The 20,526-nt window shown below is 41.7% G+C and overlaps 1 protein-coding gene across 17 annotated transcripts in view; it reads right to left on the bottom strand.

The window, feature by feature from the left end:
- Positions 1 to 18,695, bottom strand: part of tnikb (TRAF2 and NCK interacting kinase b) — a 115,785-nt gene extending 97,090 nt beyond the window's left edge. For 6 of the 17 annotated variants that reach the window (XM_038304396.1, XM_038304395.1, XM_038304400.1 and 3 more), the window contains exon 1: positions 18,107 to 18,694. In XM_038304396.1, the coding sequence (XP_038160324.1) occupies positions 18,107 to 18,214 (108 nt within the window). In that variant the 5' untranslated portion in view covers positions 18,215 to 18,694. Of the gene's footprint in view, positions 1 to 18,106 lie in introns of all 17 variants that reach the window. The other 11 variants (XM_038304393.1, XM_038304391.1, XM_038304390.1 and 8 more) reach the window with 3 other exon arrangements.
- Between the last annotated feature and the right edge of the window lie 1,831 nt (positions 18,696 to 20,526).

Raw genomic sequence — 20,526 nt, forward strand, 5'->3', positions numbered from 1 at the left:
TACTTGAAAAAGGCAAGGTGCCCATAATACCAGACCAAAATCTTTTCTGCTGCTGTGACATTTAAATGACTCATAGCTATGGTTATTAAACAATAAAAAGAGACATTTAATAGCATAGATTAATGTGTTTTTGTGACGCATGTAAAAATATATAAACAAAGCCTTTGTGAATCTGAAATGTATAGATAAAGCATTATCATCTCCAACATTTTGTCCTTTATTTGGGTTATCAAAGCTCTACCTGTGTGTGAGTCCATGTGATGTGACAATCTTCAGCTTGTGTTAAAACAGCACATCACATTTGATTATATTTAAATCTTTGTTTTAAATCCATCAATCCATTTTGGGATAAGCGTGATCGGGCAACGGGGTCCTGATGCCTATCTCCAGCTGTCAATGAGCCAAAGAAGGGGTACACCCAGGACAGATCACTAGTCCATCGCAGGGCAACATGGAGACAAACAGGACAAAACTTTTCACACAAGGGGACTTTAGAGAAGCCAATTAACCTGACAGTCATGTTTTTGGACTGTGGGATTAAGCTGGAGTACCCGGAGAGAACCCATGCATGCTCAAAGAGAACATGTACATTGCAAAAAATTTAAATCTTAATAAGTAATTCTTTCTTAAAATAAGTGCATTTTTTTTCTTGAATTGAGGAGGTAAGTGAGACACTTTGCCAATGGAACAAGATAATTTACATTTAAAATAAGAAAAAAACAATTGCATTAACTTATTTCAAGTGACTTTTATCTAATTGTCTTATTTTAAGAGTAAAAATACCCATTCCATTGGCAAATCCTCTTACTTACCTACTCAAATTAAGGGTAAATACACTTAATTTAAGAAATCTTTACTTATTTCTAGATCGTTTTTGCAGTGCAAACTACATGCAGGCAGACCCCGGGCCAGGATTTGAACCCGGCCCGGGGTCTAGCTGCAAGGAACCAGTGCTACCCACTTCGCTACTGAGCAGACCAATCTTTGTTTAAATATAACATCTAAATTAGCAGCTAAATTATCTAAATAGCTAAATGCTTATTTTATACAACATCTGTGAAATTAGTGCATCAATATTTTGACTCCTGAGCTTGCCTGATGTACCATCATGGCATAAATCGACCAGATCATGAGCAAAGTAAACAACTCTGCGATGTTTTATTGAATTACAAAAACACCTAAATCTGTCTGTATGTAGCACAGATAACACTAGCTGGTAGCCTGAGCTAAAGCTGGTATTTTTTCTTGCAACGTTTAATTCAAACATTTACTTCTCTGACAAATATATGTGTACTAGGCTTTGATAAAATGAGGATTTGCTATCTAGCCTTCCTTGAAGGATGCACGGATGGACAGAAACACTACATTACATCGATCTAAATTGATTCTGGTTTCATTGCAGTGTAATCCAGGTTCTGACAGGTTTTCCACTGGTTATGATCCATCATCAAAGCAAAATAACCTCCTGCTGGCAGTTTTATGCGTGAGCCCAAATCATTTTAAATCAGAAATTCAGGAATAATACAACCAAAACTACAGGCTTGATAGATTCAGTTTAGGGAGCCGGATGTGAAGTTTAGAGTTTAATCTCAGTGATCCCCAACAATAGTTAGAATTGAGAGACGAAACGTCTTCTAGAAAACTTTATATCCAGTTGCCTAGAATGAACTTTCCAAGCTTGACCATGACCTAGAGCAGGGGTCTTCAACTTTTCGAAGCCAAGGACCCCCAAACTGATTGCAAGATGGAGCGGGGACCCCCTAATTTTGTATATTGTATAAAATTGCGTTTTATCAAACTGGTCCTATGGTCACTCTATTACAGATGGAGTCATGTTACGAAAGTAATCCCTCCCTGGGACTATTAAAGTATTTCTGATTCTGATTCCTGGTTGATGGGACAGGTGTTGTGAATGAAACGGTGCCCAGCTTGAAAGAGCTCCTGTGTGTCACTGAATGTGAGCATTGATGACTGAAAGACATCTTCTGCTTCCATTTATCTGTTTACTACAGTGTGTTCAATTCATGTTAATGTGGATTTCAAGACATTTCATTAGTGGAAAAAATTGCAGGAGGGAATATAAAAAAAGTAATCAACCAAGACTTTCGCGACCCTCATGCAGTACCGGGGGTACTGCATGAGGACCCCTAGGGGTACGCGACCCCTAGGGGTCCGCGGACCCCCTGTTGAAGACCTCTGACCTAGAGGACTGAGAATCTTCACAGATAAACCAAAACTATACAGTCATATCATATCACAAAGGGATAACATTACAAGCACCCATTTATAGGCCTTTGGAAACTACACTGCAAAAACCATCTAGAAATTAGTAAAAATGTATTAAATGAATGTATCTAGCCTTAATTTAAGCCGGTTAATAAGATGATTTTCCAATAAAATGAGTATTTCTACTCTTAAAATAAAATAATTAGATAATATGCACTTGAAATTAGACAAAGCAACCAACGTGTCTCCCTTTCCTCCTCAATTCAAGAAAAAATGCACTTATTTTTAGAAAAAATGACTTATTAAGATTTATATTTTTTGCAGTGTATGATTGCTTAAAGGTCATAGCAAAACCTTTTTCATCCAAACGATACATTTTTGCAGGTTTTTTAGGTCTGGTTCTGATTTAAGGAAACAAAAGGGCCAAGAACCACAGAGTTGGCCGCTTCCCTTTTGGACAGTAAATGTTTACCAATGCGAACCAAAGTGTAGCAGGCGGGTTGCTGCACATTTGTCTGGTTCTTATGAAAGGAAGTTACCATGAAGGGATTTAGATAGGTTTTTAGTCTGCTGTCAACACTGTAGCAGCTGCTTCTTACTTAGCATGGAGGAGTTAAACTACTAACGGTGTCCTCTAAATAGACTATTCAGATTCATTTGGAGTTTTCTAAGTTACAATTTTTCCTTTGGGCTTGAATATTAAGTTTCCCTCCACAGAATGGACGTCTATTTTACAGCTGTTTCTCTTTTAGGTGGTCCATATTTATTCAAGAAACTACGCAGTAAATGACTTTTTTAGCAAATTTGTTTCAAGTAAATTAGCTTAGAAGACAAAAAACATGAAATTAAGCTTGGAAATCAACTTTTCAGGCCGTTTCACCATGTTTAACCTTTGTTTATTCTGAAGGTGACATCAATTTCTAAGGTACTACTTCAAAACACATAAAAGGCTGTCATACAATGTATACTTCAGAAGAAATACATCACCAAAGTTAAATTAAAAATAAGGGTCAAAAGTGGTATGTTTTTAACTCATGTACATGTATTAAAAATAAACGTTTGATGTTTTGAGGTTCATGTATTTAGTTTATTAGACTATAGCCCCATTTACACTATCCTCTGAAACCTGATCCGTACCGAGCTCGCATCAGTTGACCGTGCCGAGCTTGGTTCCTTAGGACCGATTAAACATCATGCTAGCACGGTTCCTCGCCTCCTAGGGACGATCTACGGTACTACTGCTCTCTAGAGGGAAACAAGCAAACCACCATGGCGGAACCGTAACATTCAGGAAGTTTGCGGAGAGTCAGGCAAAGAAGGCAGTCTTTGGTGAATTTATTTGACAGAGTCGGCTTTAGGGAAGTGGATACGACAAACAATAATCTAATCAGGGCTTACAGACGCAGGAAACAATGACAGACGGGGTTGATCACACTGCTAAGCAGAATCATCACTGGAAATTTCATGATTACGGAGGCTGACTGTAAGGAGATGACACGGTCTGCTCATGTGCTCTTTGTTATCTGAGATCTGAGTCAAAACTGAACCATGCCAAGCCCTACTGATTAACTCAATGAGGTTATCTTGGTCACCTTGCTCGGATGGATGTTGAAACGGATTCAAACGGGTAGTGTAAAGGGCTGGTTATACTCCTGCAGCTGTGTGTCACAAAGAGTATGTCGCAACTATGTCAAATATTTGATTTATGCCCAATATTGAGACATAAATGTTGCTATTCCACACTATAACGCAAGAGGTACAATCAGGAACTAGCTGTGGGTCTAGATACGGCCGAGGTGGTGAGGAATTGGGGGCAAGTTTGCTCGACAACGGAGGGACATAAGGGCGAAAAAGAGCGGGGATCCAGGTGGTCCCAGCGTTCTCATGTACGTCGCTCTTCTAGCTGGTCCATCTTCACGAGTCGTTTTCCACATTGGCGATCATACAAACAAAACAAGCCGGTAAGGTACCAAACAGGAAATACACATAGTGTAGAGCGGATGTAGATTTGACCAATCAGAGGCCTCCTGTCTGCGGCACTGTCTGCAATCACCTACAATTTTGGAGAGGTGTCTGCATTAAGTGCGAAAACTCACCCAGAGCCATAGCTCTGTTGAACCGTCCATTCCACCTGCTCTTAGCAGCAATGATTTTATGGGATTCTTTATAAATAAGATTGATCTTATTAAAAATAAGATCATAAGCACTCCTCTATCCGTGATTGTACCTGAGGTAGTCATGGAATCTGAACCGGGTTTAGACTGCTTTGATCCAGTTGAACTTTCTGAATTAGCAAAATTATTGTCTTCATCTAAGCCTTCAACTTGTATGTTAGATCCAGTTCCAACCAGGTTATTTAAGGAGGTATTCCCTTTGATCTCCTCCTCCATTTTAGATGTGATTAATCTATCTCTGTTACAGGGATATGTACCTAAAGCTTTTAAGGTTGCTGTAATTAAACCTCTGCTTAAGAAACCGTCTCTTGACCCAGATGACTTGGTCAATTATAGACCTATATCCAATCTTCCTTTCTTATCCAAAATTCTTGAGAAAGTAGTTGCCAAACAAGTTTGCAATCACTTACACCATAATGAACTTTTTGAAGAGTTTCAGTCTGGCTTTAGAGCTCATCATAGCACTGAAACAGCTCTGGTGAAAGTCACTAATGATATTCTCATGGCCTCAGATAATGGACTTGTATCTGTGCTCGTCCTGTTGGATCTTAGTGCTGCATTTGATACAGTTGACCATAATATTCTTTTAGAAAGACTTGAATATTTTGTTGGAATTAAAGGAACAGCACTAGACTGGTTTAAATCTTATCTATCTGATCGAATTCAGTTTGTTCATGTTAATGATAGATCTTCAACACGCTCAAAGGTTACCTGTGGAGTACCACAGGGATCAGTGCTAGGACCAATTCTCTTTACTTTATACATGCTCCCAATTGGTAGAATTATTAGACAGCATGGGATTAATTTCCACTGTTACGCTGATGATACCCAGCTATATCTGTCTATAAATCCAGATGAAGCTAACCCATTACATAGATTACAGGCATGTCTTGAAGACATAAAAACCTGGATGACTCTTAACTTTCTGCTTCTGAATGCAAACAAAACAGAAGTTATAGTCTTTGGACCAGAGTCTCTGAAAAAGAAACTGATTAGCCAGTCACTTCATTTGGATGGGATTAAACTGATTTCAGATAATAAAGTAAAAAATCTTGGTGTTATTTTTGATCAGGACCTGTCATTTAAATCCCATATCAAAGAGGTTTCTAGAATTTCCTTCTTTCATCTGAGGAACATTGCAAAAATTAGAAATATCCTGTCCAGGGGTGATGCTGAGAAACTAGTCCCATGCATTTGTTACTTCAAGGCTGGACTATTGTAATTCTTTACTATCAGGAAGTCCACAAACTGTAGTTAAAAGCCTTCAGCTGATCCAAAATGCTGCAGCCAGAGTTCTAATGAAAATGAAAAAGAGAGATCATATCTCGCCTATCCTGGCTTCTCTTCATTGGCTTCCTGTTAAATCAAGAATAGAATTTAAAATCCTCCTTCTCACATATAAAGCCTTAAATGGCCAAGCTCCATCTTATATCAGAGATCTGATTGTTCCTTATGTTCCTAACAGAGCACTTCGCTCTCAATCTGCAGGTTTACTAGTGGTTCCTAGAATTTCTAAAAGTAGAATGGGAGGCAGATCTTTTAGTTATCAGGCTCCTCTCCTGTGGAACCAACTACCAGTTTTAGTCCGTGAGGCAGACACCCTGTCTACTTTTAAGGCTAGGCTTCAAACTTTCCTTTTTGATAAAGCTTATAGTTAGGGTGGCTCAGGTTATCCTGAGCTATCTCTATAGTTATGCTGCTATAGGCTTAGACTGCTGGAGGACATAGGGACCCCCATTTCATCATTCTGCTTCATTCTCTCGCTGTTCTCCTATTCTGCAGAATCTGTTAGTTCAATCTCTAACCCTCTGCTCTCTCTGCTTTTCCTCAGAGTAGCTTTGCCTCGTCTGTTCCTGTTTGGCTGTGACGTCATCCTGGAAAGAAACATCAGCTGTGCTGCTTCTATCAACACCCTTGTTTATAGATTTTGGAGATCGGCCTGTTTTCCAGTGTTTTCCTGTTTCTCTGACCATGACTGAGTGGATGTGCTCTCTTCGTCCTCTGGCATGGGAGCTGCCTTGGAGCTCGTCTGCCTGGCTGTGTGTTTCCTGGACGGGGCCGCCTTTTACAGCTGCTTTTTGTATCTCTGCTTCTGTCTCCTTGAACCCCAGTCGGCCTCGGCAGATGGCCGCTCACACTTAGCCTGGTTCTGCTGGAGGTTTCTTCCTGTTAAAAGGGAGTTTTTCCTCTCCACTGTCGCTACAAGCATGCTTAGTGTGGGGGATTGTATTTGAGTCAATGAGTCAATGCAATCAACTGGTTTTCCTTAGATAGAAAACTTTGTATCGATTTGACTGTATGATCTGGTTGAACTGTAAAGTGCCTTGAGATGACATGTGTTGTGAATTTGGCGCTATATAAATAAACTGAATTGAATTGAATTGAATTGAAACACAAGCAGAAGACCTGGTTTCTGAGCATAAACCAGCCTTATTTCCTCATGCAAATTTCATATGAACAGAATAAGGCTCCTTCACAGTTATTGCAATGAAATGTTTTATATTTGATCCAAACATAAGGCAGATTAAATTCATCACTAAATATGTTGGGTGGTCTAGGCCAGAAGCATTAAGAGCTAAGATAAATATACTCCAAAAGGATGGGTTTTTCTAAACATTTCTAATCTGGCTTTTAAAGCACAGAAAAAAACATCAGATGTCTGCAAGAAAACTCCACACACAGAAACACAAGCACTTAGTTTTGTCTTCAGGTTCATTAGAAATCACATAATCTCCCAAAACACAGATCTTAAAGTGTCTCCTAGGTGTGTGTGTGTGCTGGTACAGTGGCCCAAAGGAGAGCGTTGGGACTATTACAGAGCATCCTCCTGAAAAGGATTAACTTAAAAAGCCACGTTCCTTTTCACTCAAGGTCAAACTCAAGCACATCAAATCCCGGAGGAGTGAATCTCACATGTACACCAATCCACATGAATCCACATGATCCACATGCACATCTGTTTACCTGTTAAATATTCTAAGAACGGTCAGATGGACCACAGGCAAGAAAAAAAAATAGAACTATATTTTTGTCGACTGTCTGCTACTAAGATTTCCCAACGACATGTAGGAAAGTGTGTCCAGACACTTCCATTGAATCTAGACGCATTTATCTATGACAGCTAAGGGTGTCATTGTGCGGATTACATCATCGTTGTTCTCTCTTATTGACTCAGATCACTGGAAGATTACAGGTTAACTCACAACAAAAGACATGAGGATTCAGTCCTAAGCTGCTCTTCTTATTGTTGTCGTTTGCATACAGTGAGCAGCTTCAGCTACTGACTGATCATCAATCTACTGATCATTTCTCTTTTAAGATGAAGACCTCTGATGGCTGAATGCATGGATTCATAGACTAAAAATCCTAAAAAATTAGCTCTAACAAAAAAGAAAAGGCTGCAGCACCAGTTCAACATAAACTGTTTTAGCTCTGTTCACCTGTTAAAAAGCTCAACTTAAAGCATCAGTTCTTCTCCTTTTTCACTGATTAACTTCTTCATTTCATAAAGTAACTATTATGTCACGTCTGTTTGATTTCCTACCTGCACAGAATTTTGTTTAATGTGAACAAAGTCTTTAAAACCCTGCTTTCATTTATTCTAATGTTTCTAAATGAAACTTTAATAGAAAATGTTATTAATGTTTGATTTTTAATTACAGGCACCTTTAAGGCACTCAACAGTTCATTTGCCTTTTTAATAAAATCCTGATTAAGTTTAAATCACCTCTGCTGATTTAATTAGTGCTGTTATTTTGGATATACTTAACTCTACAATCACCGGGAACGAAGGTTAGAGCGACTGAACGGATGAACCTGCAACCTCACTCCTCTGTCCTCGCTGTACCTGCATCAGATTTGCATGCAGGTAAGACAGAAAATAGGCTCAGTTTTTATGATTGGGGACAGGAACCTTTATGCTTATATTGTCATATTTAAAAAGAGGAAAGGAGGAAGGGATTGAAAAGCCAGTTTTATAGAGACGTTAAACATTTTAAATCGCAGGTTCCGCCATAGACTGATGCTGTTCATGAGAAGCGGAACCATGCACTGACACGTTTAAGAAAATACAACAGTCCCCGCACGCTTACCTTTAAGGGTAATGGCTGTTACTGCAGTTTATTTATTCAGTTACTCACAGACACAGTGATTTTCAAGAAAATTCATCTTAAGCTACCAGTGAAGACACTTTTTTAATGATATACACTATATTGCCAAAAGTATTTGCTCACCTGCCTTGACTCACATATGAGCTTAAGTGACATCCCGTTCCTAATCCATAGGGTTCAATATGACGTCGGTCCACCCTTTGCAGCTAGAACAGCTTCAACTCTTCTGGGAAGGCTGTCCACAAGGTTTAGGAGTGTGTTTATGGGAATTTTTGACCATTCTTCCAGAAGCGCATTTGTGAGGTTGCACACTGATGTTGGACGAGAAGGCCTGGCTCTCAGTCTCCGCTCTAATTCATCCCAAAGGTGTTCTATCGGGTTGAGGTCAGGACTCTGTGCAGGCCAGTCAAGTTCATCCACACCAGACTCTGTCATCCATGTCTTTATGGACCTTGCTTTGTGCACTGGTGCACAGTCATGTTGGAAGAGGAAGGGGCCAGCTCCAAACTGTTCCCACAAAGTTGGGAGCATGGAATTGTCCAAAATGTCTTGGGATGCTGAAGCATTCAGAGTTCCTTTCACTGGAACTAAGGGGCCAAGCCCAGCTCCTGAAAAACAACCCCACACCATAATCCCCCCTCCAACAAACTTTACACTTGGCACAATGCAGTCAGACAAGTACCGTTCTCCTGGCAACCGCCAAACCCAGACCCGTCCATCAGATTGCCAGATGGAGAAGCGCGATTCGTCACTCCAGAGAACGCGTCTCCACTGCTCTAGAGTCCAGTGGCGGCGTGCTTTACACCACCGCATCCGACGCTTTGCATTGCACTTGGTGATGTATGGCTTGGATGCAGCTGCTCGACCATGGAAACCCATTCCATGAAGCTCTCTGCGCACTGTTCTTGAGCTAATCTGAAGGCCACATGAAGTTTGGAGGTCTGTAGTGATTGACTCTGCAGAAAGTTGGCGACCTCTTCGCACTATGCGCGTCAGCATCCGCTGACCCCGCTCCGTCAGTTTACGTGGCCTACCACTTCGTGGCTGAGTTGCTGTCGTTCCCAAACACTTCCATTTTCTTATAATACAGCTGACAGTTGACTGTGGAATATTTAGGAGCGAGGAAATTTCACGACTGGATTTGTTGCACAGGTGGCATCCTATCACAGTTCCACGCTGGAATTCACTGAGCTCCTGAGAGCGACCCATTCTTTCACAAATGTTTGTAAAAACAGTCTGCATGCCTAGGTGCTTGAATTTATACACCTGTGGCCATGGAAGTGATTGGAACACCTGATTCCAATAATTTGGATGGGTGAGCAAATACTTTTGGCAATATAGTGTATGTAGGAAAAAAACAACTAGCAAAGCATTTCCAGAAATTCATTTAAATATTTTGACCGGATAAGGGGCAAAAGTCTCTAAAATGTCTTTAAAGTCAGCTTTATCTAATAAGATCTTGACTACAGTCAATGAAAATGAGGTCTGACATGGAATCAGCCAAACATAATATACAAATAAAGCAGGTGTTTTACTGTCATAATTCTTATAAAATACTTTTAAGAGAGAAAAATTATGCAATTTTTATGTTTGCATTGTACAATATTTCCATTATCTTTCTGAAATGAGAGTAGAAAGGAACATCAGATGATAAGAACATGATATCACTAGATGATAAAGTCTCAAACTGACCTACAACACAGAGAAAACATTACTCGCAAAAACATAGAACATATGGGACGTTTATGTACAACAAATACGAGTAAATGACAAGGTAACCCAATGCCCAAAGTGTAAAATTAATAGGACAAATAATCAAACAGAAATACACACAAAACAACTGCAAAAAGACAAACAAAAAGGGAAAACTCTGTGGCTGTAGAGGTGTAGAAAAAGGACAAAACAAATGAGGATGAGACATAAAGTAACATGAGCGTAAAGAGCAATAATCAAGAAATAAAAACACAAAACCTGAAAAGATATCATGGTGGCTTAAAGATTTAACCTTACAGACACATTATAAAGGAAAAATACCAAAAATAGATCTAATAAAACAGAACATTACCAAAGAAATAAGCCGACAGTAAGCAGATTAAAATCTACACAAGCAAACCAAAAAGGGCACAGATTCCTAAAAACAATCACTCAATGACATAACGGAGGTATCACCTCCAAAAGACCAAACTAGATAGGATCGCCACTTTAGTGCAATACGAGATAAAAAATAATAAATCACATGATTCCGAAGACACTAAAACAACTAAAAGGCCACAGCAGAATAAAAACAGGGAGCAGGCGAAGAGATGAAAGCAAGACACAATATGGCCATTAAACCAAGATGGAAAACAACCACTGAGAGACACAAAGTGGACGCAATGCGACAAAACCGAGAAACAAGACAAAAAATACCATTTAATAAAACTGAGAGAGAGAAATAAAAGCAGTAAGTCAGAAAGAATAAGTATAGACAAAATGATGTCAAAGAGAAACTAAAGAACTGCAAAAAAACCCACCAAGGAACCACAGATGAGGAACGAAATGATCTGACTTTGCTCCATCAGTACTTTGAATTGACAGCATTGAGGTAAATAGACAGAAACATTTGCCACGTTGGCCTAATAACTCTGGCATTTTACAGAAATAAACTTTTGTCATGAAGAAGACACACCGGGTCATTAAAGTCAAACCTTTCTCTCTGGTGCTTCACACAACCACAAGAACACACTAACTTGCTATCAAACAGATTATGAACTAAAGCGTTGATAGCAGTAAAGTTAGCAGTTAACCACGGGATTTAGAGCTAGCTGTTAGCCCCACTAAACTTAAAATTTACCCTTTTTTTATCTTAAAAATAAAAGAAATGTGTTTACATAGATAGATAGATGGATAGACAGACAGACAGACAGACAGACAGACAGACCGATAGATAGGCAAGATGCTAATGCCTGCTTTAGGAGTAGCAGCCAAGTGGTTATGCCATAGGGCTTCCAATCAGGGGATTCTGAGTTCAAGCCCCACTCCCATAGTGTCAGGAATCCAGTTTGTGTGGGTTGTTTGTGTGTTTTTCTCTCCCTCCACCACCAGGTGGTGCCCTGTTCTCGTTGGCCTTCCTGCACACCTGCGGCTCGTTGGTTCATCACTGAAGAGTATTTGAGTGGCGGACTGTAACTACCTCGACGCCAGAGTTTTTGCCAGTTTTGGGTACTCTAGCGAAGCTGAGTTTAGCTGAGTCTAATCTGAGCCTTTGTTTCTCTGTGTCTAACTTTGTTTTTGTCTTCGCCTTTTCGGCAGGAAGCCTTCCTGTGTAACTGGATGCCTGGCCTTCTCCCCCTGGAAGGATTAACTGAGTTCACACTTAGAAGGGGAAAACATTCACACGAGCTGTTCAAGTCCCTATCAGAAATCCAAGTGACAGTCTGCTCCATTGCTCCTCAGGGTCCAACGAATGTCTACCTGTCTGCTCTCCAAAGAGTTCCCTCTTCTCTGGAGAAACCCACACCAACTGGATCAAGGAAAAAACAAGAACCCCCTCAAACGTGAGTCCCGCTTCCACAGAACTAGGACTCCGCCCTGAACTGATCACTGTGATCTCCTCTCCAGACTTTCCAGTTCTGGTTCACCAGTTCTCTGAGTTCCTGATTCAACTCCTGTACTCTCTTCTCAAGAAACCTGTTAAACCTTTCCCCTGGTTCTCTGAGTGGTTCTCTGCATGTGGGTCAGATCTCTTAAATCGATCATGACACACAGACTGCACACAGTCAAGTCTCAGGGCCAATACGCCTATGAACAATAATAATGTGGCTTTACCTAACATATTGGAAACAGAATGAGAAAAAAACATTTCGATATATTCAAAACCGAAAACATCTAAACTAAAAAAATGACCAGAATTATTTAATTAGTGCCTATAGCAAGACCCTTAACCCCACACTGCTCCCTTGGCGCTGCACATGGCAGCCCACTGATCCCCAAGGGGGAGTTCATTTCATTGCTCTGTACAGTGTAATGACAATATATATATATATATATATATATATATATATATATATATATATATATATATATATATATATATATATATATATATATATATATATATATATATATATATATATATATATATATATATATATATGTGTGTATAAATATACTTACATGGATGACATTTTGATTTTAGAAGTATTTTTAATATAACTATCTTCAGTGTGTTTGACCATCCAATCACAGACCCAATTCAGTGGTGCATCAAATGTTTGTAGTGAGCTTCTCAGGAGTGACAGCGGTGACAGCCAATCATAAAGAAAAGACAGTCCTAGTGCTGGACAATTGTCTGTGTAGTGTAACATTGTTTTTGGATTTGATAAGCAGCGCTAGGTAGGTGGGGCTCCCCCAACAGGAACTACTGAAAATTGCATTGTCGTAAACACTGATTATCGTTCGTGTTCCTCACAGCTACAGCTTTAGTGCGCTGCCACTTTGAAAGCAGCTATAAAACACATATCATGACAAGATGTCTGAAGAGAGTAGATAATATTACACGATTTAGTGAGTCATCATCATACTAAAATTCAAACTCACTATCAATACTCAGGAAAATATTTGAAACTCAATCCCATGTGGACTGAATATGAGAAATAACATGAATTAAAAAATGATCAAAATGACAAAAAATCCCTTTTTTCTTCAGCAAAATGGAACATGTTTTCACGACAATATGCTAGTTAAAAATGAATGCAAAATAAGCAATTCAAATGTAACAAAATTTGGCAATATTTTAGGTTGTCTGGGATATTAGTAAACTAGAATTCAGAAGCTTTTTCGCTAGCTCAGCAAAGTCATAGTCTCCTAAATCTGATAAATGATCACCAGAGGGTAGCGAAGCGTGAGGCTTATCGATGCTAATGGCCTTACATCAGGCTGCTATACAGATGTTCATTTTACCACAAGAACCAAAGAAGAGATGCGCGACGGCCACCAGGACGCTGGCATAGAAAGTTGAGACGTTAAAGCGGGACGTCAGGCTCCTCAGTTGTCTCACAAACACTCTAACATCAATCACATGGGCTTTAAAGAAGATTTATTAAAATGTTACTAAGTACTAATTCAGAAAGTTAAAACTGCTAAGAAGCTAACTAGTCCAGCACAATTAGCTAGCCATTCAGCTATAACTAGTTTAATCATTCTGGTCATTTTTTTAGTTTAGATGTTTTCAGTTTTGAATATATCTAAATGTTTTTTTCTCATTGTGTTTCCAATATTGTAGGTAAAGCCACATTATTGTTGTTCATATGTGCAAAATTAATTTCAAATCAATTCAGTTTATTTCTATAGCTCCAATTCACAACACATGTCATCTCAAGGCCCTTTACAGTTCACCAGATCATCCAGTGAAATTGATTCAAAGTTTTTCTATCTAAGAAAAAACAGTTGAATGCATCGACTCATTGACTCAAAGGCAATCCCTCACACTAAGCATGCTTGTAGCGACAGTGGAGAGGAAAAACTCCCTTTTAACAGGAAGATACCTCCAGGAGAACCAGGCTCAGTGTGAGCGGCCATCTGCCAAGGCCGACTAGGGTTCAAGGAGGATGTGTTTACCTCACATGACTGAGGGATTCACTGATTTAAAGGATTTAAATTCTTTATCTAACCTCTGGAAGTAAATTAGCTTGTTTTGTTTTTTTTTGGTCCAGAAAAAAAATTCTCATCAAGCTGACATCTACCTTAAACAGAACACCACTCTGTCTTTACAAGCGTTTCTAAATTTCCACTGGAGAAAAAAAACTAGTTACTGCTCTAAGTGGGTCGCTCTGTCAGCTAAAGGCATGTTTAAAAGTCTCTGTACTCCAGTAAACGATTAATCGATAACTAAATTAGTTGACGATTATTTCAATAATCTATTAATGATGACTAATTTGATTGTTTTAGCCCTAAAATACAAATACACTTATTAGCAGTTTGCTACTAGCTATTCTAAAGAAAACATGCAGAAATGGTGGCTGATGTCTGATCAGACCAAAAAAAAAAAGGTCAAGCTGAACACACAATCTTTACAGAGATACACGGTGGTGGCACCATAATGCTGTGGGGAATGCTTCTTTTCAACAGGAATAAAGAAACTGGACAGAGTTAATGAAAAGATTGAGGGGAATTTTATCCAAGGCCAATTTATGCTTCTGACGCATAGCCTCTGCAACCGTCAAATCTGTCTCTGTGCGCAACCACGCCCCCGTTCAGAGGTTCTGCACCCGCCGTGGGGCACCTCAAAAAATCCTGACTATGCGTTGAATGGTCGCAAACCCGCCATTTTAAAAACCGAAGAACAACTACAATGGACAACTATAACGAAAGGTTAATCGCGGAGGTTTGGAAGTACAACCACTTATACAATGCCTCAGACAAATTATATAAAGATGCCAAGGTCTCTGCAAAAACGAAGTTCTCATGACCATCCACAGAAGTTCTCGCAAGTTCTCCAATATGCTCCCCCTTGCGCTTCGGCGGGAAACGGCTGTTCGTCCCTAGAAATTCCAGACCGACGGTGCAGAAGCATACCAGCAAAACTGGTGCGCAACCAGACGCAAACAATATTTGATGTGTGCGGATGCAGAAGTATAATCTGCCCTTTAGGCCACAGAGGATGAGCCTGGGGCAAGACAAGGAACCCAGAGCTATAGATACACTATATTGCCAAAAGTATTTGCTCACCCATCCAAATTATTGGAATCAGGTGTTCCAATCACTTCCATGGCCACAGGTGTATAAATTCAAGCACCTAGGCATGCAGACTGTTTTTACAAACATTTGTGAAAGAATGGGTCGCTCTCAGGAGCTCAGTGAATTCCAGCGTGGAACTGTGATAGGATGCCACCTGTGCAACAAATCCAGTCGTGAAATTTCCTCGCTCCTAAATATTCCACAGTCAACTGTCAGCTGTATTATAAGAAAATGGAAGTGTTTGGGAACGACAGCAACTCAGCCACGAAGTGGTAGGCCACGTAAACTGACGGAGCGGGGTCAGCGGATGCTGACGCGCATAGTGCGAAGAGGTCGCCAACTTTCTGCAGAGTCAATCACTACAGACCTCCAAACTTCATGTGGCCTTCAGATTAGCTCAAGAACAGTGTGCAGAGAGCTTCATGGAATGGGTTTCCATGGTCGAGCAGCTGCATCCAAGCCATACATCACCAAGTGCAATGCAAAGCGTCGGATGCGGTGGTGTAAAGCACGCCGCCACTGGACTCTAGAGCAGTGGAGACGCGTTCTCTGGAGTGACGAATCGCGCTTCTCCATCTGGCAATCTGATGGACGGGTCTGGGTTTGGCGGTTGCCAGGAGAACGGTACTTGTCTGACTGCATTGTGCCAAGTGTAAAGTTTGGTGGAGGGGGGATTATGGTGTGGGGTTGTTTTTCAGGAGCTGGGCTTGGCCCCTTAGTTCCAGTGAAAGGAACTCTGAATGCTTCAGCATACCAAGACATTTTGGACAATTCCATGCTCCCAACTTTGTGGGAACAGTTTGGAGCTGGCCCCTTCCTCTTCCAACATGACTGTGCACCAGTGCACAAAGCAAGGTCCATAAAGACATGGATGACAGAGTCTGGTGTGGATGAACTTGACTGGCCTGCACAGAGTCCTGACCTCAACCCGATAGAACACCTTTGGGATGAATTAGAGCGGAGACTGAGAGCCAGGCCTTCTCGTCCAACATCAGTGTGCGACCTCACAAATGCGCTTCTGGAAGAATGGTCAAAAATTCCCATAAACACACTCCTAAACCTTGTGGACAGCCTTCCCAGAAGAGTTGAAGCTGTTCTAGCTGCAAAGGGTGGACCGACGTCATATTGAACCCTATGGATTAGGAACGGGATGTCACTTAAGCTCATATGTGAGTCAAGGCAGGTGAGCAAATACTTTTGGCAATATAGTGTATATTAGCATAGCTAGACTGACAACTGGGAGTCTATGGTAAGACAGAACAGATGTTTACAGATGTTCTCCACTGAATGTGCCTGAGTTTGGGCTCCTCTGCAAAGACGAATGGTTGAAAAATGAAAAGTGGAACACTGCCCCATAGTTTGTGCAATTCTCTGATGGTCTGTGATATGAAATACACAATGTTTATGATGTAGCTTTAGAAATACATAAAAGCTGCAATGATGTGAATATATTATAAAACACCTCATGAAACACTGCTTTGGCCTCATATAACACTTTAGGCTCTGCATGAGAGGATTCTCCTCCAGAATGATTCACCAGGTGATATAACACAATCATGTTCCTATATGTGACAGTCAGACAGCTATTTATAAACCCTGACAGGCAGCATTTAAACATCCAGTGTGGACCATGAAGACTCCAGACAGGGTGGGAGAGGAGGCGATCACAGAAACAGGAAGTGTGGCAAAAAGCTTCCCTCACCCCCTCCACCGCCCACCAACCCTTCTTTTTCTCTGACCCAATTTCTGCTCTGAACTCCACTGATGGAGAAAGAACAGGTTCTGGCTGCACAGAAACCTCTTCCTCACATCTTTCTGTCTCTATCACCGCCCCACCCCCCCACCCCCACGCCTTTCAGTGCGTTACAGACACGCTCAGGTTCAGTCCCACCCCGCCGCTCATGTCCAGACTTGATGGTTGCTCTGCAGGTACAGCTGAGTTGCATAAGCAGCTGGGAAAGGATAGAGATGTGGGGGGGCACATCCATGTGACATGCTTCATTCAGCCATGACGCGCCTCCTTTTAGGGTGACCTGTAACAAACTGTAGTCAGTTTTCTTTTTGACATGCATGCCTGGGTGCACGCGCACACATTCCGGTACTGCACTTCCTGTCAGCGTGCACAAACAGCCGCTGTGATACAGAAAAAAAATCAACCCAAAAGGCTGCTGTCGCCACAACATCACGAAATGGCGGAACTCGCTCCTGTTGCGGTTATAATCGCTGTTATCCCCCCACCACCACCCCCTCCCGCAGTGAGGGCGCGTGCGTGCAAATGCGCGTGTGCACGAGGAAAAAAGAAAGAATGATTGAGAGAGAGAACAGGAGAGGAGGTAGAGCGCGCGCGTGTTTGGAGAGTGCGCGTGCATCCGATGGCTTTGTGCAAAGTGTCAGTGAGCGGCTTTTAACATCTGCCCCACATAGTGCAGACAAGAGCCGCGTTTATGATGCCGCGAGAGTGCGGGGTGGTGAACGCGCGCGCGCACACACAGCAGCAGCAGCTCAGGGCCTCATTACGTCACGTCCCAATGGTTAAGCAGAACCAGAAGCAGCAGCTGAGTGATCCCACACCGATATCTCTGATCACCGACCTTATTTCCTCAATCAATGTCCGCTTTACACGCGCACTGCTTCTTCACCACACACACACACACACCTCCCACACATCTCATCATGCACGCGCACATCTGAGATTAAAGCCTCCGCGTGCTCGCTACAGGTAGAGGAGAGGAAAGCGCATTTGGAGACACATCCTGAGAGAGGAGAGGGAGGATGGAGGGAGGGGAGGGGAGGGGAGGAGGGGGGGACAGGTGTTGCACATGCACGCGCACACATAGGAAAGGACACCTCTACACGCGCACGCGGGCTGAAGATATTTACCCTTAGTGCAGACAGGTCTATCTCATCCAGACTCCGCGCCGGGGAGTCGCTCGCCATGGTTCCGACTGTAGAAGCGCTGCTCAAGATGGAAGCTTCCTCTACGACCATCGACCGGGAGGTGCTGAGGGATGGAGACTCACTCCTCTAAAAACAGGCCTGAGCACCCCCAACCCCCACCCACCCCCAACAAGATCCCCGTAAGAAAAAAACTAATAAAAAATCCCGCTGAAGGCGATGCGGAGCGGAAGAATGAGCGCTCCGGGAGGTGGAGAACACGCAGAGCCGAGAGGAGCAGGAGGAGGAGGAGGGCAGCTCCAGGTGCTACATGCTGCTCGGAGCGTCACAGTCCTTCCCACATGCCTTCATCCACAACCAGGAGCCAGGAGGACAGATGCGCGCAGGAGAGACGGCCGAGGCGCACTGAGGAAGAGCAGCGGGGACGGTCCGTCCGTCCGTCAGTGCTCGAGGCGGGCGGCGCGCTTCCCGGGAGTGGCCTGGCTGGGAGGAGGCTGCGCTTCACGCAGAGACGCCCACTGTGACACTCAGCACACACCTCCACGGAGAGGAGAGGAAACAGGACATTTCTTACAGCCGCATCACACCTCGGCCAGAGCGCATGATGATCAAAATCAGCTCTGATCCAGACTCAGACTAGCTGCTGAGAAACAGGCTGGGGAGGGGGGATCCAGACCCCGCCCACGATCAAAATGCCTTCAATAAAAACCCTCCAGGGACATTTCTCCGCCTCATTTATGTCTTCAGGTCGCATGAAAGAGACAGTAGATGAACACATTAGTGGCCCTCAGTCTGGCCCCTATTGGCCCCTCTCATGTGTTCAGGACAATCTAATATAATCTGAGAAAATTCACTGCTGCTGCTTCTATTTCCACCAAAAATGAATTATTACTGTAATGGTTACTTTAATAGTAATTAATGGCAGCGTTTGTTACAGCATTTAAAAACAGCTAAATAATAAATCAAAACATCAACAATTACTAGAACAATAAAAACAATAATTTAAATAGTCACTTAATTATTAATTAGAACATTCATAAATTAGTAATACTAGCATAGATACATGTTTTCATAAAAAAATGTATGAATCAGATTATTTTATTATGTTTTTTTCTGAATTTATTCATGTATTTTGCTCTTTATGGTGATTAATTCAAGTGAGCAAGCAGTGGAGTATATGGTTGGATTATTAAACATTGTTTGCAGCTTGTTTTTAAGTGATTGTGGATTAAATGCGTTAGAACATGTTCATGGGTCAGCCTCATAGGTCTGCTGCTGCTGTTCTTTCTATAGCTGCTCACAGATCCTCAGATAGTGAAGCTTCAGCTGTGAACCTGTGGGACACACCCTGAATCTGCCCTCAGGATATTACAAATACCTGCAGACAAAGGAAGACTTCTGGTTGTGGTCCACAGCTGGTTTTATGCTCTTCAAGCACAAAACAATCAGTTCTTTTTGTTTTCCTGCAAAGAGATGAAAGAAAAAGGGATGCAATCATACAGAGCAACAAATAGATAGCCTAAAAAAATGCTCTGGCTTAAATTGTTACTGGATCAGAAGTTAATTTTCACTTACCAGCAGCTTTGATTTGGAGAAAATACAGAGAGTATTTCACTGCACTGATATTTAGTCACTCTTTCCTGATCAGGTTTTTTAGTTTGACTAAATAAATGTTTGTTTTTTTAAGTGTCCAGTACATTCCAACCCCCCCTGAGGAAAAACAAGCATGTTGCCTTCAGTGTAGAGTTTGGTAAATATGAGAAAAAGCTAAAAAGTCACCTTTTCCCTGCATGGGGCGTCATGTAGCAAAGAAACAGTGATAGAGTTCATCAGAACATTTTTTCTGATTTAGATATAAATATTTTAGAGATAAAGACCAATCCAGGTCTGCTGGTAGCTCTGCCCCTGCCTGCATTGCTGCAGGGTTTCTCTGTAACCTGACTGTGAACAGCAGAGCAGCCAGGCTCTTTGTGAGGGATTTACAGCCAGAACGTTCTCCGGTTCAGTCAGATGTGTCATGTTCAGGCAGGTACAGCAGCTCATGGAAAGCAAAACAAAAGGGATTGTCTCACTGTCTTGTTTCACTTGGTTTGTAAAGATTAGACCCTGAACAGCAGAAACATTGCTGGGTGAAACATTCCTGTCTCCACCTCAGTCTGCTGCTGCTGCTGGATTTAAAACCCAGAGATCTGCTGGGATTCAGTCTGAGATGAGATCAGGATCTCTCTGCACTCCAATAAACTAACTGCTGCTGCTGCTGTCATCACATTTAAACAATGTCTGTGACTCCCCCAACAGGCAGACCTGAAAACAGCAGGATGGAGTTAATCATTCTAACATTAAAACCATTTTTCTCAACTTTGCCAAAACAAAAAAATCTTTATATTCTTACTTTAATGTTATCT

This window comes from Cyprinodon tularosa, unplaced genomic scaffold, assembly GCF_016077235.1.
Source record: "Cyprinodon tularosa strain WSP-4 unplaced genomic scaffold, ASM1607723v1 ctg533, whole genome shotgun sequence".
Classification (NCBI taxonomy): domain Eukaryota; kingdom Metazoa; phylum Chordata; class Actinopteri; order Cyprinodontiformes; family Cyprinodontidae; genus Cyprinodon; species Cyprinodon tularosa.